This window comes from Pristis pectinata, chromosome 26 (assembly GCF_009764475.1).
Source record: "Pristis pectinata isolate sPriPec2 chromosome 26, sPriPec2.1.pri, whole genome shotgun sequence".
NCBI classification, from domain to species: Eukaryota; Metazoa; Chordata; class Chondrichthyes; order Rhinopristiformes; family Pristidae; genus Pristis; species Pristis pectinata.
The window spans coordinates 23,798,315-23,813,566 of record NC_067430.1 but is presented as its reverse complement, the minus strand read 5'-3'; the positions used below and the strand labels follow the sequence as shown (position 1 = coordinate 23,813,566).

At 39.0% G+C, this 15,252-nt stretch overlaps 1 protein-coding gene across 3 annotated transcripts in view; it reads left to right on the top strand.

Moving 5' to 3' along the window:
- Nucleotides 1–15,252, top strand: part of acot7 (acyl-CoA thioesterase 7) — a 184,188-nt gene that overhangs the window by 26,309 nt on the left and 142,627 nt on the right. For all 3 annotated transcript variants that reach the window (XM_052039374.1, XM_052039373.1, XM_052039375.1), the window contains exon 3: nucleotides 11,640–11,796. In XM_052039374.1, the coding sequence (XP_051895334.1) occupies nucleotides 11,640–11,796 (157 nt within the window). The remainder of the gene's footprint in view (nucleotides 1–11,639; nucleotides 11,797–15,252) is intronic.

Sequence of the window (15,252 nt, the reverse complement as noted above, 5' to 3'; positions counted from 1 at the left end):
GACAATAGCTTTCAGCTAGTAATTGTACAACCCACCTGTCGATCAACCACAGTAAGTTTTCTCTGCAAACCAAAAATCAGTTTATTAAATGTGGGTGTTTCATTTCAGGCAAAAAAGGCGATAAGCCCAGTGGGCATTTTTATCTGGAGTCTGCGTTCACAGCAGGCAGCCAGTTCTTTTTTGAAGTACAGGTTTATCCTTGTTTATCCCAGTGGGAAAGCAGGCTTGCATTGCTTTCACTGTGAGGCCAATTCCTGGAAATAAGTATGAGAAGTAATTATGTAGAATTCTAACACAAACCTCCATGTGGTTCAGGATGAATGAAATCATATTGATTTACAGTAGGTTACATTTTCATAGCAACAGGCCGACTTTTCAGTCCTTTATGTGCTAACTTGCAGGAACATAAGTTCTACTGGCTTTTATAGTTTCGTACTCCTCAGTGAATGAGTCATTATTGCTCTGCAGTGGCACATGGACCATTTAGCACACTCAATGTCAGCATCATTTGGATATATTGATCAGTTATAGCCTGACTCCATGTGGATCATTCTTCACTCTTCTCTCAACAGTGCCTTTATGCTAACCCTCACGATGCTGCACAATGGCAGGCATCCTTCAAGAATTCTGAGATTGCCAGTTGAACAATGGTTATTGTTGAAATATGGACACATTTGTAACTCATTGGGCTGGGACTGAAAGAACCCTGAATTGGCTTTGCTATTCATTCAATGAATGCATTGATTCTACATGATGATGGTTTTGTGTGATGAGCAATTTGCATGTTGCATTGGAATGATAGGAACCTCATTTTCACTTACACTTGGCATGACTGGAGGACAGCAAATGTGGTACTTTTATTCAAGAAGGGTAGCAGGGATAAATTAATTATAAGCTTGTGAGTTATTGGGAACAATTCTGAGGGGCACAATTAATTCCTGCCTTTCAATGTGTACATTAAGCAAAGGTAGTCAGCATTGCTTTGTAAGGGGCAAAATTGAATTTTTCAAAGAGGTTACAAAATCTATTGCCAAGGGCAGTTCAATTGCTGTAGTCTACATGGACTTTCAGTAAGGCCTTTGACAAGGTTGTTTTGAAGGAAGGGAAGTGACTATGGAGGTAGTGTGAATAGAGAGGGCAAAAAGCAAAAGATATAGATCTCCACACAGAAAAATGTTCCACACATGCTATTCAACGGAATTCCAATACATTTATCTTTACCTTCTCATCAGACCTTAATTCCCAAGCCAAGGCACCTTGTGCTTTGTTAGTAAGTGATACCATCCAAATATACCAGACCCCATCGTGTATGTGTTTGAAATCGCTCACAATTTGTTTTGTGCACTACATCATCCTGTGAATTTAGAGTATGTAGCAGTTACTGCTAGCTTCCACTAGGTGGGGGAGTCATTCTCAGCCTTTGTGGATTTCAGTGGTCCACATCCAGAATTCACAGGCTTCATATTCTTGTGACATCCAGTTCTCTCTTTTAGACATAATTACTTTTCTAGTAATATTCGGTTTGTGCAATACAGTGACTGTTAAATGTTAACTTTATGACCTTATTGCTCTGTATGTAACATGGGATTTAATTTTTCAGATCAAAATTGATGAATGAATGCTTGATGTGTCTGTATAAAATTCTTTTAACCTGTTTTTCAGCTTCTTGCCTCCATTAAAATATGGGACAAAGGAATTTCTTATAAATGTGCTAGGTCCCATGCACTGATATTTCACCTTGGAATTTCAAGTCTGTAATCTCAATCAAAATAAGTGCAATGCAAGTGCAGTTTGCACCTCCTCTTTGCAGATTGTTCTGAGAGTTGTCATATTTTTTAATATTTTTTAGCTGTTTAATGACCAGGTTGCATGGCATTGTAAGCATTACTAACATAGTTCTCAGTGTTCCAATTTCCAAATGTTTTTCAGCTTCCTCATAATATTTGCCCTTTTTGTTAACAATTAATTCCATGTTTTAGAACAGTAATGAATCTTGTTAAACAAGAGATTTGCAAGTATTGCTGCTTGTGTCTACCCTTTCAGTCAATAACTTGGTTCACTCAGTAACAGGCTCACCACTAAGCTTCAGTGTTTAAGCCCCATCTCGTTTTGAGCAGGTAAATTAATACGAAACTTGGATGTAGCAGGAAGGGAATGCTGTTCTGTCTTTTGGATGAAACATTAAACCCAATATATTAGCTTTCTGCTCAGATTTATTAGTTATCTTGTGGCTGTGATTAAAAAACAATATCCAGGCTAACATTCCTCCCTCACCCTGGAGTATGTGAATTGGCACCCATGTTTGCTTGCTTAAAAGTAATGACTCGAGATGCTGCATTTCCCACTTCAAGCACTTTTAGAATGTCCTGAGAATGTGAAAAATGTTTATCAAGACAAATCCATAATTTTTGAGGATGCGATAAATTGTCTAAATGTGTTTCCATTTTAATGAAAGAAAACATAAACAATAGATGGCTTTTCACAACCTTGGGATATTTTAAAGTGCCTGACAATTAATAAAGTACATTTAAAGTGTGGCAATTATCTAATGTGGAAAATGAAGTGGCCAATTTGATAACAGCAAAGTATTGCGTACAGCAAAGTATTGCATGCAGCAATGAGTTAAACAACCAGACAATGTGTTTTTGTGATATTCCATGAAGGATAAATATCCAGGTCACCTCTGATCTTCAAGTAATGCCATTAGATCTCTTATACCATGGAATGACCATCTGATCTGGAAACAGGAGTTCTACCATTCCACTAATGGTGATGCCTTATCTTTCCTGATTTTCCAATGGAAGTGCCTTGGGATGCATTAGAATACATATGCAGTTAAGGAATTTTGACCTCCCAGTCTCATAAAGTATACTAAGATACTTTCTGTAGTGAAAGTTTGAATGGAAAGATAGTAAAGAAATTTCATCCCAAAATTTCAATAACAGTCACACTTGAGTTAGCTGATAACTGTGTTACATGTTGGGAAATTTAAGAATTTAGTCTAAGTCCCTTGACCTCCTTGGTAAGCCCCTTCAAGATTTTGATATTTAATCAAATATTCCTCTTGCACTGTTTACTATGTTTGCTACTCTGTACTCCTCCCCAGTACATTTATTTTTCATCCTTTCATGCGCCTCTAAGAGTAGAAATTCCACCTTATTTACAGCTTAAGTGGGTGATCTCTTATTCTGAGAGTATTCCTCCCAGCCCTAGATTCAACTTTGATTTCAGTAGATCAAGTAATTATTTTTATGAGAAGTGTTGTCACATTACTTCCCTCAGTCTTTGCTGAAGAGGTACAGTTTAGCTTCTCATACACAGACATTCTTTGCTGTCTTGGCCACGTAGCCTTTTTCCATGGATGAACTTCATTAGTGAGAGTAAGAAAGCTTATCCAGCAGTGACAATTACCATTTTGAGGTGGTCTGGCCCTTTATGGAGGTTACAAAAGGCACTATAAAAATACAAACCCTTTTCCTTCAAGAAAAAACTTGCATTGATTTTGCAACTAATCACATCCATAGGACATTCCTGAAAGCTTCATATCCAATTAATTACTTTTTAAAGTGAAGCCACTTTTCTTATGCTTCAAAATGCAGCAGCTTGATCCCACAAATTGCAATTTGAATGTGCATATAGATGCATTTTCATGCAGGCCTGACTGTGCAGCAAGACTAGGTTTTCTTGGCTTAGACGAGGTTTGCGGTAGCTGAGTGGATCTGCTAACAACTCAATTTATATTGCGAAAGTACAGTACTTAAGCATTAGTGATGTGCCTGAGGGATGGCAAGGTTCATTGCTCTTTTAAAAGAGAATACCAAGCATCATTCACAAAGCCTTTGAATAGGTATGGGTGTTGGATCAGTTTGGAGCAGCTGGTTTTGGAGCCAGTGTACTATCTGCTGGTGATCTGCACTACATGGTGTTGCATTGCAGTAGTGGTAGAGTCAATACGTATTAAATATGCAGTTAATACTACTCATATCGTGCATTTACAAACATCACTGAGAAGATGTAATTTTTCACTAAGAAAATGTCCTTCCAAAAATGAAGCATGCAGTTTCAAAACTTTGCTGTCCAGGGAGAGCAGGCAACTGCCCATTATAAAGAGGGGAAATTCATTCTGGCCCTGTCATGGTATAATATCACATTACCTTGTTACACAGCTGATTCATTGTGGAATGGTTGTTATTTCTATAATGCCTACTCTCGGGGATATATATACTGTATATGTGTGTGTAAAACCTTTATTTTGGCTGACAGTTTTTGATTACTTTCACACATTTATTTTACCTCTGTAACTTACTGATGAGATTATTACTGGAGCAACTGTTAGTGTGAGAATTATTTTCACAATAAAATAAGCAATTTCAGAATTTGTGAAAATAATTTTATTTCTGATACACTGTTTAAAAAACCCTTCCATTTGACTTGTCCTAAATGCAGCCAATTTAATTTGACTTGTACTACATTCCGTTCACTTGTACCTCTGCCTGCCTTGATCTGCCAATCCTAGAACCAGAAATCAATTTAAAATTCTTGTCCTCATTTTCAAATCCCTTCATGCCATTGCCTCATCCTGTCTGTGCTGTTCTCAAGCATCCTATCCCCTTTCGCATCCAGTCAGTGCCCTAGTTCGGCACCACTGCACATCTTCTTTCCATTTGACCCACACCTGTGGGAGAGCCTTCATTCACCTCTGTGGCTCTTGTTCTGAATTCCTTTGTTGATCTTGCCTCTCTCTCTTTGAAATCTGAAAATACATCTGTTTATGAAACTTCCAATTGCCCCAGTTCAGCTTAGCAACCATTCCATACCCATTGTTTACTTTCTTCTAAAACCAACCGCTCCAATACTCCCACTTCCTTCTTCTATTAAATGTGCCATGTAAATGAAATTTGATGTTGATGTGCAGTCATGCCAATTTTGATAACTCGGCTTTTGAATGTGAGTTCACAAATCTCCACAAATCAGATCTCATAATAGGTTTTATTAAAGATGCACAATGTGGTGTAGAACAAAAACACAACACTGGAAGAACTCAGCAGGTCAATTAGCATCTGTGGAGCCAAAAGGTGTAAGTCAATGTTTTGGGTTGAGACCTCGCGTCAGGGCGGAGAGGGAACTGGAAGGATTGCCAGTATAGAGCAGTACGAAGCAGGGGTGGGATAGAGGCTGGTAGGTGATATGTGGAGCCAGATGGGGAGGGTATGATAGGCAGATGGAACCAGTTTTGGGGAGGGGATAGGAGGGATGAACAAAGGGAGAAGAAAGCTAGGTGGACAGGTGAATATGTGTGGGTGGAGAACATCAGGAGTGTAGGCTACCTGAAATTGGAAAATTCAATATCCATATGTGGAATATGAGATATTGCTCTTCCCATTGGTGTTTGGCCTCTCCGTAGCAGTGGAGAAGTGCAAGGAATGACAGGTCAGTGTGGGACTGGAAAGGAGATTATCATCTAACAGCCTCTGTCCCACACCTTCCTCCCATGCATGCTATGTAGGAGTTGGAAACGTGGCGACACTTGCGGGCTGCCCCCAGAACACTCGACGCAAAAAGATGTATTTCACTGTGTGTTTTGATGTACATGTGACTAATAAAGATATCTTATCCTGGTTCCATCTATTCATCACCTCCTACCTATCACCTACCAGCCTCTATACCAACCCTCCTCCCCCACCAGGTTCCATCTGCCCATCAGCCTCTCCCCATCTGGTTCCACCTATCATCTACCGGTCTCTATCCTACCCCCTTCATGCTGCTCTATCCTGGCAATCTTTCCTGTTCCCTCTCAGTACTGATGCAGGGTCTCGACCCAAGACATTGACTTACACCTCTTGCTTCCACAGATGCTGATTGACTCACTGAGTTCTTCCAGCATTCTGTTTTTGTTCTAGATTCCAGCATCTGAAGTCTCTTTTATCCTCAATGTGATATCATTGTTACAATGCCAGGCATGCATCCCTGGTCAACAGTAGCTTCTGATAGGCATAAAAGGTATGTAAAAGAGAATTTAATTTGAAAAGTGAAGACTGCTACATGGATTTACGTTCTTGCTTGAGACCAGGTGTGAGTGGACTGATAATGAACTAGGTTCATGCTTGTAGTTCCCCCTGTGATTACCTGACCTTGGATGCTCCAAGAGGAGAGGCAGAGATCGTGACTCTGGATATTCACTCAAGCAGGGAAAACAAGCTTTTTATTTATTGTACAATGCCAAAGAGTTACACACATTTAACACCTTTCCAAATTCTTGAAGCATCCAGAAGTTCCTCGTAAAGGGCCTTTGCTTCTTTTCAGAGAAGTGAATTGTAATCCAGGTGCTTTAATTCTTGTGCCAGTTCAGCTGTGTTTATATATTACAAATTACAAGAATAAAGGAAGGAAATGAAGGGAGATTTCTATTTATATGGCATCTTTCACAATCTCAGGATGTCCTGAACCACTTTACTCCTAATAAATTACAACTTGAAGTATAATTAAAAAAAGTAATTGCAGATCTCTGATTGGCCTACTGCTGGCTGCACTCTGGGATTTAAACAGCAATTTCTATCTCCAGTGCAGACCTGTAGAGGTAAGGAGAGTAAACCAGCATCAGCTTGACATAAGAATATAAGAAATAGAAGCAGGAATAGGTCATTCAACCCTGATGCCTGCCCCACCATTCAATGAGATCTTTTGCCTCTACCATTTTCCTGCACTAATCCCACATCCTTACTGTAAAAAAAAATCAGGCTTGAATCTCCACAGTCTCTTGGGAAGAGAATTCGAGAGATTAACCGTCTTCTGGGTGAAGAAGTTTCATCTCACCTGCTGAATCACTGAGCCATTACTTTGAGAATGAGACCCCTTATTCCAGACACTCCAGTCAGGGGAAACATCAATTCTACATTTGCCCTGTCAAACTACATTTCATTGTGATCACTTTTCATTCTTCTAAATTCAAGAGACTATAAACCCAGATTTTTTCCTTTCTCCTGGTAAATCAAACCTGTCATCCTAGGAATTAATCTGAGGCACCTTCACTGCATTCCTTCTGTCGCAAGTACATCCTTTGGTAGAGAGACCAGACAGTATTCCAGTTTCACCACCAACTTGCATAATCAAAGCAAGACTAACCCAAATCTCGTACTCAATTCTTTTTGCCATGAAGGCCAACAAATCATTTATCTTCCTAATTGCTTGCTGTACTTATGTTTAGCAATTCATGCTGAACACCGAGACCTTTTGCCATTTAAAAGTATTTCATATTTCTGTTTTTTTCAATCAAAGTGGAAAGACTTCAGAACTTTGCACATTATTTTCCATCTGCCACGACATTGCCTATTCACCTTGCGTTTTGATATCCTCCTGAAATATTTCTACGTCCTCCTAAATGAACACACAGCCACTAAGCATAATATCGTCAGCCTATTGTAGAAATGCCAATTGCCACTGTTCTTATGATGGCCAAACTATAATGTTTATATCATTATACCATGACGCTGACAATAACCTTGGAAATTCTGCACGAGTGGTTTAATGTTGAAGTCCCCAAGTTGCCGACAGTGGTTCAACCCTTTTCCACAGGCTCTGCTGTTTGCAGCCTTATCCACTACAATTAAGGGAACTCTGACATTTGAAATACTTTTGCACTATTCTTATTTGTTAAATATTATGTGATTTTTATGTTTTGTTGCATGAGCTCTAAATGAGTTTCTCATGTCATATTAAGCCAGAATGACTACTTGTCAAACTTTGACCTACAAATAATTAACTTTATGTTTATGGATGTAATTCTCTTGCACAAATGTTTGAAAATATAATGGATTTTGAAAGATCTATTTGGAACATTTCCGTAACTCTATAGTTGTGTTCTTTATTTATTTAACACAGTGTGAAATGTTTAAGAGGATGCATTGGATCTTGCAAGATCAGGTCCACTGCCCGCAAACAAACCCTTTGACCCCAACAAGTCTTTGCCAACCGTCACTCACCCATTTACATTAATCTCACATTAATTCCTTTTTTTTATTATCCCCACATTCTCACCAACCCCCGAACTAACCTATGCATGAGGGGCAATTTATAGTGGCCACTTAACCTACCAACCCAGATGTCTTTGGGATGTGGGAGGAAATCGGAGCACCCAGAGGAGGCCCATGTGGTCACAGGGAGAACATACAAACTCCACACAGACAGCACCCAAGGTTAGGATTGAACCTGGATTGCTGATGCTGTGAGCCAGCGGATCTACAAGTTGTGCCACTGTGCTGCCCAAGCATGATGATTGTTGCCCGGCACTTTTGTGGCATGAGTGTTACTTGTCACTTATCAGCCCAGGCCTGAATGTTGTCTGGACAACCGCCAACAAAACTCAACTCATTTAATAAAATTGTGCCTTTTTCTTTCCTGGCTTGCTGTCTGTTAGAATACTTTAATGTGATTGGCTGCACAGCTTGCTTGTTGACACTGTGGCTGCTGGATACCAGGAATTCGTGCCCGACAGCAACCAGTGTCAGAAAAAATGAACTTGCCACATAGATCGCTTGATCTTCATGGGCAGCTTTCTTTGAGGTCAGAGCCGAATGCCCTTGCCTTGCCACTTTTCTGAAAATCAGGGTCATTGACTATCTGTGTCAGCTTTGTCTTGATAGTTATAGAAGGTGCGATTCATTAAAGTGCCAAAAATATAGCTTGTCTTTTCATAGGTTTGAGTCTTTCTTGTCAGAAATCACACACAGGCCTCGAGCCCTGACCATCCAGTTTTGATTTGTGCTTAGGTTTTAATCATTGTTTTGTGTCTTTTTTTCCTTTGAGATGGGAATTTAAATTGGAGCTGTATGTGAAGTTGTTAACCTTTGGTGGATAACTTCTAAGTCAAAACAGCTGCAGCTTCTAACGCCCACGTCATAGAATCATACAGTATGGAAACAGGCCCTTTGGCCCAACTCATCCATGCTACCAAGATGTCTATCAGAGCTAATCCCATTTGACTCTAAACCTTTTCTATCCATGTTTCTGTCTAAATGTCTTTTAAACATTATAATGTACAGTATGTGCTTCTATAGGTTCTTCTGGCATCTCGTTCCATATACCCACCACCCCCCTTGTGAAAAAGTTTCCCCTCAGGAAAATCTTATCTCTGTCATGTACTTAAACTTTTTGGAATCGAGTTTTCTCTTTGGCCCGTCAGGGCTGATTACTTAGTAAGGAAGTTTTTATTGATCCCATGCTGCCTTTATGAGTTTAAGCAAAGTCTATTAAATTATAATGTGCTTTGGCACTGCTTTGTGACAATGAGATCTCTATATAAAGCCAATGGACTCGTCTTTCTACAAATCTCTGATAGAATCAAATAGTAGGCAGGGAGTACCACAGGCAGTTGGGAAGGGGAGGACAGTTGGTGGTCGGTACTATCATGCCCATTTATTACTAGCAAATAAAAATGAAATTCCCATTTTCTCAGTCCAAGGTTATGTATTGTGCTAGTGTAGTTCAGATACAACAGAAATGAGGACCAGAGCAAAATAGTCGCAAGTTGCAAAATAAGGGATTCACCATTCAGGATGGAAAGGAGAAGAGAGTTCTTCACCCAAAGGGCAATAAATCTTTGGAATTTGCTACCAAAGAAATCCAAGGAGGCACAGTTACTGAATAGGTTCAAGACTGAGATCGATAGGGGTTTAGGTATTAAGGGAAATGAGGTTAGGGCAGGAAAGTGGTGCTGAGATGAAAGATTAGCCATGATCTAGAGGAATAATGAAGAATTACAGGGGCTGAATGGCTGCCTCCTGCTCCTATTTCTTATGTTAGCATATGGGCAGATTTGCCCTATAATATGTGATTGCAGTCTCACTATCTGAAGGTCACACTGCGTACAGCTGTCTGTAGGCCAGATGTGTGGATGCCTGTTGTAACTATCACAGTTGTACGGGCGGATGCTTGCTGCAGAAACAGAGAAAGGCCCCAGATTGAACTTTCTGAGATGATTCACTGGTGACCTCATCAATTTAATTTCAGGCTGAGCACTCAGGAAGAATTATGTTGAGAAGGAAAGGACTCTTTTTCATCTTCAATGGCTTTGATGGAAGCAGTAAATAAAACTGGTGTTATTTTCCATATTGGGTACTTTTCCTGTAACCACATTAGTGACACCCATCAGCTGCAGAGAAAGGATGTGTTTCTGGTCCATTGTTTCTCTGGACTTTTCCTCAACGAATACAAGTTTCATTTATATGGTGCCAATAACCTGATCATAGAGTGTTTGAAATGTTCATTATCAAGGAAAATTTGAAACTGAGTCACAATTGAGATATAAGCACAAGTAATGGAGAGTGTCCTAAAGGAAGAGAGAAAGAGCCATGAAAAGGGGAAACTGGAGCTTAGGATCAAGGCAATTGAAAACACAGAAATCAATGGAGAGGTAAAGGAAATCAGAAATGACCAGGGCAACTCTATCCTTGCTCTGTCTAGGAGGAGAGGAAGTGAAAACAGAATGCGGAAAATGGATGAAATGCGGTCTAGGACGCTGTCAAACGTGGTAGAGGGGAATCTGTGTTCTTTGTTAGTTTGATGCTCTGCTTCATGTCGGAATCCCAGAAATTTATGGCACAGAAGGAGCCTGTTTGGTCCATTATGTTGCTGCTATGTAAAGACTGGCTTAATCAAGAATGCATCCTATTTACAGCACCATATCAGCTGTTTTATCCTTGCAGCAGACTTGTAGATTTTATTTCGTGAGTTTACAATTCTGGCCACTGCATACCAGATCTGGGCTATGGAGTATAAACATGGGGAGCTGGCTTACTGATATTTGCTGCACGGAAATCCAAAGTAAGCAACAACTTACATTTAAGTAGCATATTTAATGTTGTAAGAGCTTGCAAAATACTTGCAGTGAGACAAATTTTGAGACTGAGCCAAAGTGGAGTTATTAGGACAGGTGACCAAAAACTTGAGCAAGAAGTTAGAATTTTAAGGAGTGCCTCAAAAAAGAAGGGAGAGCTCGAGATGCAGAGAAAATTAGGCAGGAATTTCCAGAGCAAGAACCTGAAGTAGCTGACAGCAAGCCACTTCTGGTGGACCAGAGTTAATTGGAGATATTACTTTTCGTTGTTGTTTCATAACCGAGCAACAATCAATTCATGTACAGTAAGATCCTACAAACAATACATTAAACAAAAGAACAGCATTAACTGACAGGGAATATTTGCAGGGACACTTCATTGAAAGGTGGCATGGGATTTCTTGCGTCCAACTCAACAATAAATAGAGCCTTGGGTTTAATTTCAGATCTGAAAGATATACTTCTAAGAGTGTGGCAATATCTCACTGGTAGCAGAAATCTCAGCCTGAATTTCATCCTTGTGTTCTGGGGTGAGATTTGCACACAAATTTTACTCTGTCTCTGTGATGCTTGCACTGGATACAGATCTGATTTTGGTAATGATGCCTCAACAGCTGATCTGGTTGATTGATAACACGGTGTTTGCTGGTATTGGAGTTCTATGAATAAATAGTGCCGGAGTAGTTCATGACCTGGGGCTAGCACATTACAGGATTCAGAATAATGTTTGATTCAAAAAGTAAAAGGAAAAACAAACACGTTATGGTAAGAAATTAATAAGTGTTATCTTCTCTACCGTCTTTTTCAGGAACGCTGTGTGGCTGTGCTGGCTCGTGTGGAGCGAACAGACTTCCTCTCTCCAATGTCCATTGGTGAAGTGGCTCACGTCAGTGCTGAGATAACCTACACATCAAAGCACTCCGTTGAGGTCCAAGTAAATGTGATGGCTGAAAATATTCTTAATGGTAGGAAATATGGCATGTTATTTGGGTTTTGTTTTGAGTTCTCTGTCTCTTATGTGCATATATGTTTGTGTGTCCGTGTATATCTTGTGGATTAATGTTCACTATGCAACTATTTAAATCTTTAAGATTAGGAATGCAGGACTACATAAGACTTCAAGGAACAATTGGAGTCCAGCTATCTGATTTCAAGTGTTGATTACATTTCCTATGTTACTTTTGTCTCTCAAACTTATCACTCACACCATCTGACAAGGATCAATCTAGCATCCTCTTGAATTTGCCTCCACAGTTGCCTTGGGCAATTACTGGCCGCTTGTGTAAAGTAGTTAAACTGTATTCATGTGAGCTGAGTAGCCCTTGACTTGTAAAGATTGTGATTGTAGTTGACTTATCGATAGATTTTGATATATGTGTATCTGTGGAATATTCCCATGAGCGTTCCAAGCAACTGTGTAAACAGTGTAGTTTCTGCAGCCTCTTCAAAGGAAATATTTTTCATCCATTGTCAAGTGTCCTAGGTGTGGAAGCTTAACACAACGCTCACAGTGGCCAATTTCATAGTGAAAATAATGTGTAAAATGATCATTATCTCATGGATCTGAAAGTGGTCATGAAATGTTGAGCACTATTCACAGAGATTTTAATGTTACCTAAACCTTCATCTGTGATAAGGCTGTTTTAAAATAATTCTGGGAAATTCATTATTCTTTATTTGGAAGTGAATTGAATTTTCCCCACTGTGGCCTGTGAATTGTCTCTCTGCCTCCTGAAATTACTGGCTATTGGGAATCAAGTACTAATTAATGAGAAGCAAAAAAAAATCTTCAGATCTCGGAAATCTGAATTTAAGAAAAAATGCAAGAAAGAACTTTTCCACAGATGTTGCCTGACCTGCTGAGTATTTCCAGCATTTTCTGTCTTTATTTATTACTAACTGATCAGCTGTATTATCTTTGCTTATTACTTGTTTGAATAACAATATGCTGGGACTAACTAGGTCTTTCTTTTTGTTTCTTTATCCTTTTCATAAAATCTACCAAAATATCATCATATTTCATGAACTTTTAAATATTTTCTTTGAACAGAAGTCTGCTCACTCCATTGAAAATAATTTTTCAGAGGGGTTTCAGCAGTATCCAATTTATTTTTAATGAATTTGTGTGTGGTGTATATCGAGCATTTCAGCTGCCAGAACTCTCTCTTTTACTGGTCCACAAAACGTGTCTCGTGCCCTGAAAAAGCATTATAGAACTGACCTTGTTTCAAAGACATTAGCAATCCAAGCTACAAAGTCCATACGTTATATTACATGCTTTTCTGGACATTTTACCAGAGTTGAGATAAGTTACATTGATTGAAAGTGAAATGTTGGCAAGAGGTCGAAAGAGGGAGTTTTATTGGCAATGGCACTGGCAGCAGATGGTAAGACAGGTGGCTTTCAGTTGTATCCTTCACAATACAAAGGGTTAAGAACATTTCAATGATTGCATTTTCTTCAGGTGCAACCTGCCAAAATGCTGAAATGTTAAGCAGAGTGAAAAACTAAGAACTTAATCAAAGATTAGGGTTAAATTATTCAGTGCTATTTTTGGAAAACTAGTTAATTCCTTGAAGTTAAATTTTGACCAGCCCTATTTTAATTATAATCTAGGTAGCACATGAGGGACACAAAATCCAACTATGTGAAATAAATGATTTGAACAAATAAATTAGGCTAATGAAGCTGTAATTGGTATGGTGGGGCAGAAGGAGGTGCAGTGAACATAATGAAAGAGTCAAATTCAGTGTAAAGAATGGGAGGAGCAAATCAGAGAAGTGCAGATAATGGCCAATATAAGATTTCAAGAATTTCACATGTTCAGGCAAGGCTCCGATATTCAGCTGCCTTACAAAACCTGAGTAGGTCAGAGCTAAGCAGGCCCAGATGGTGTTTTCATTCTAAACAAGGATTAGTAGATTTCTGGAAATTTAGGGAATTAAGGAAAATGGGATTGTGCTGAAAAAGGATGATGAGGTAAAATATCAGTCATAATCTTGATGAATGTTAGAACAGGCTTGAAGGGCTAGATGGCCTACTCCTGCTCCTATTTCTTATGGTCTCATGTTCAAACCTTGACAGGAAAAACTGAAAATGAAATCTGAAACAAATTAGAAATGCTAAGAATATGCAGTGTGGCAGTCAGTATCATTAATGAGAAAAGGCATTGAAATGTGACCCATCATCTTAATCTGTTTGGTATACCTTTTGTAGGGTACTCTTCCAATCTTCCGGTTTGGTAACCAAGAAAGGGCAATTCGAAGTAACACCTCTATCAATTTCAGTTAGTAGTAGGGAGTCATATGACATTTATCCCCTGAACATTGGACCGCATTAGCAATCTTTGAGCTCCTGTCATTGATTTTCTGTTAATAGAGATAATGTCTGACCCCCAATTCATTTCCAACTTTCATCTAAATAAATTCATAATAGTATGGCATTTGTATTTTCATCCAAGTGCATCTAACCTTAAGTCTAAAATCCATTCCGTTGAAGTTTATTTACAAGGTAGCTTGCTTTTGTGTTGATTTTACTGAGTTCTAATGGCTCTTATATTTATTTTTTTCTTCAACCATTCACTCATAGCAGCGTCGTTGAATTTATTTTCTCTGCACACTCTCTTTAGTTTGTCCATAAGGGTTAGTTACCAGATAATAACTTCCATGTTTGCAGTGAAATAAGTACTTAGAGCTGACAGCAGACTGTTTTTGCATCTATTCTGTAAACATCGTAATCTTATTTATAAGGTCCCATCGGGAAAAGTGTGTCTATTACCTTTGGAAAGTAGTATTCCGGCAAAATGTGTTGTTACATGATTCAAGGTCACTCTATACTTTAAATTTGGGGAAGTTTTCCTATGTATTTATTCATACAGTCCTTTATCTTAGCAGTGTGGACATAAATTAATCCCTGTGAGGATCCAACCTGTGGAGATATGATGGGCCGAATGGCCTGCTTCTGCTCCCTTGTCTTGTGATCTTGTGAAATACCTGTATAGCAAGTACTCTTCCTGGTATAACTCCTGGCGTATGAATGCAGTACAAATGATTTTATATTAAACGCGATGTTTTCTATGAATTTTTGTAAAAAATCTGCATACAGAATGGAAGTTACAAAGAGATTCTGATCTGCAGTTATCAAAAACATTATTAACATGGAGGATTTGGGTGGTGAGTGACTTCTTGAAACATTGGAGCAGAGCTGAAGGAGAAGAGTGATGGTGGGAATTAAAAATATGGACCGAGAGAAAGTATATTTGTCAGAGTAGCTGTCACCAGTGGAGTTTGGGAAATCACAGAGCATAAGAATTGTAGTTATTAGTTCAGGCGAAACATTATTCTAATTTACATATGAATAAAGTTAGGAAGGTCAAAAGTGAGTGTTGTGAAATTCAGTGCCCAAGGATGAATGTCAGGTAA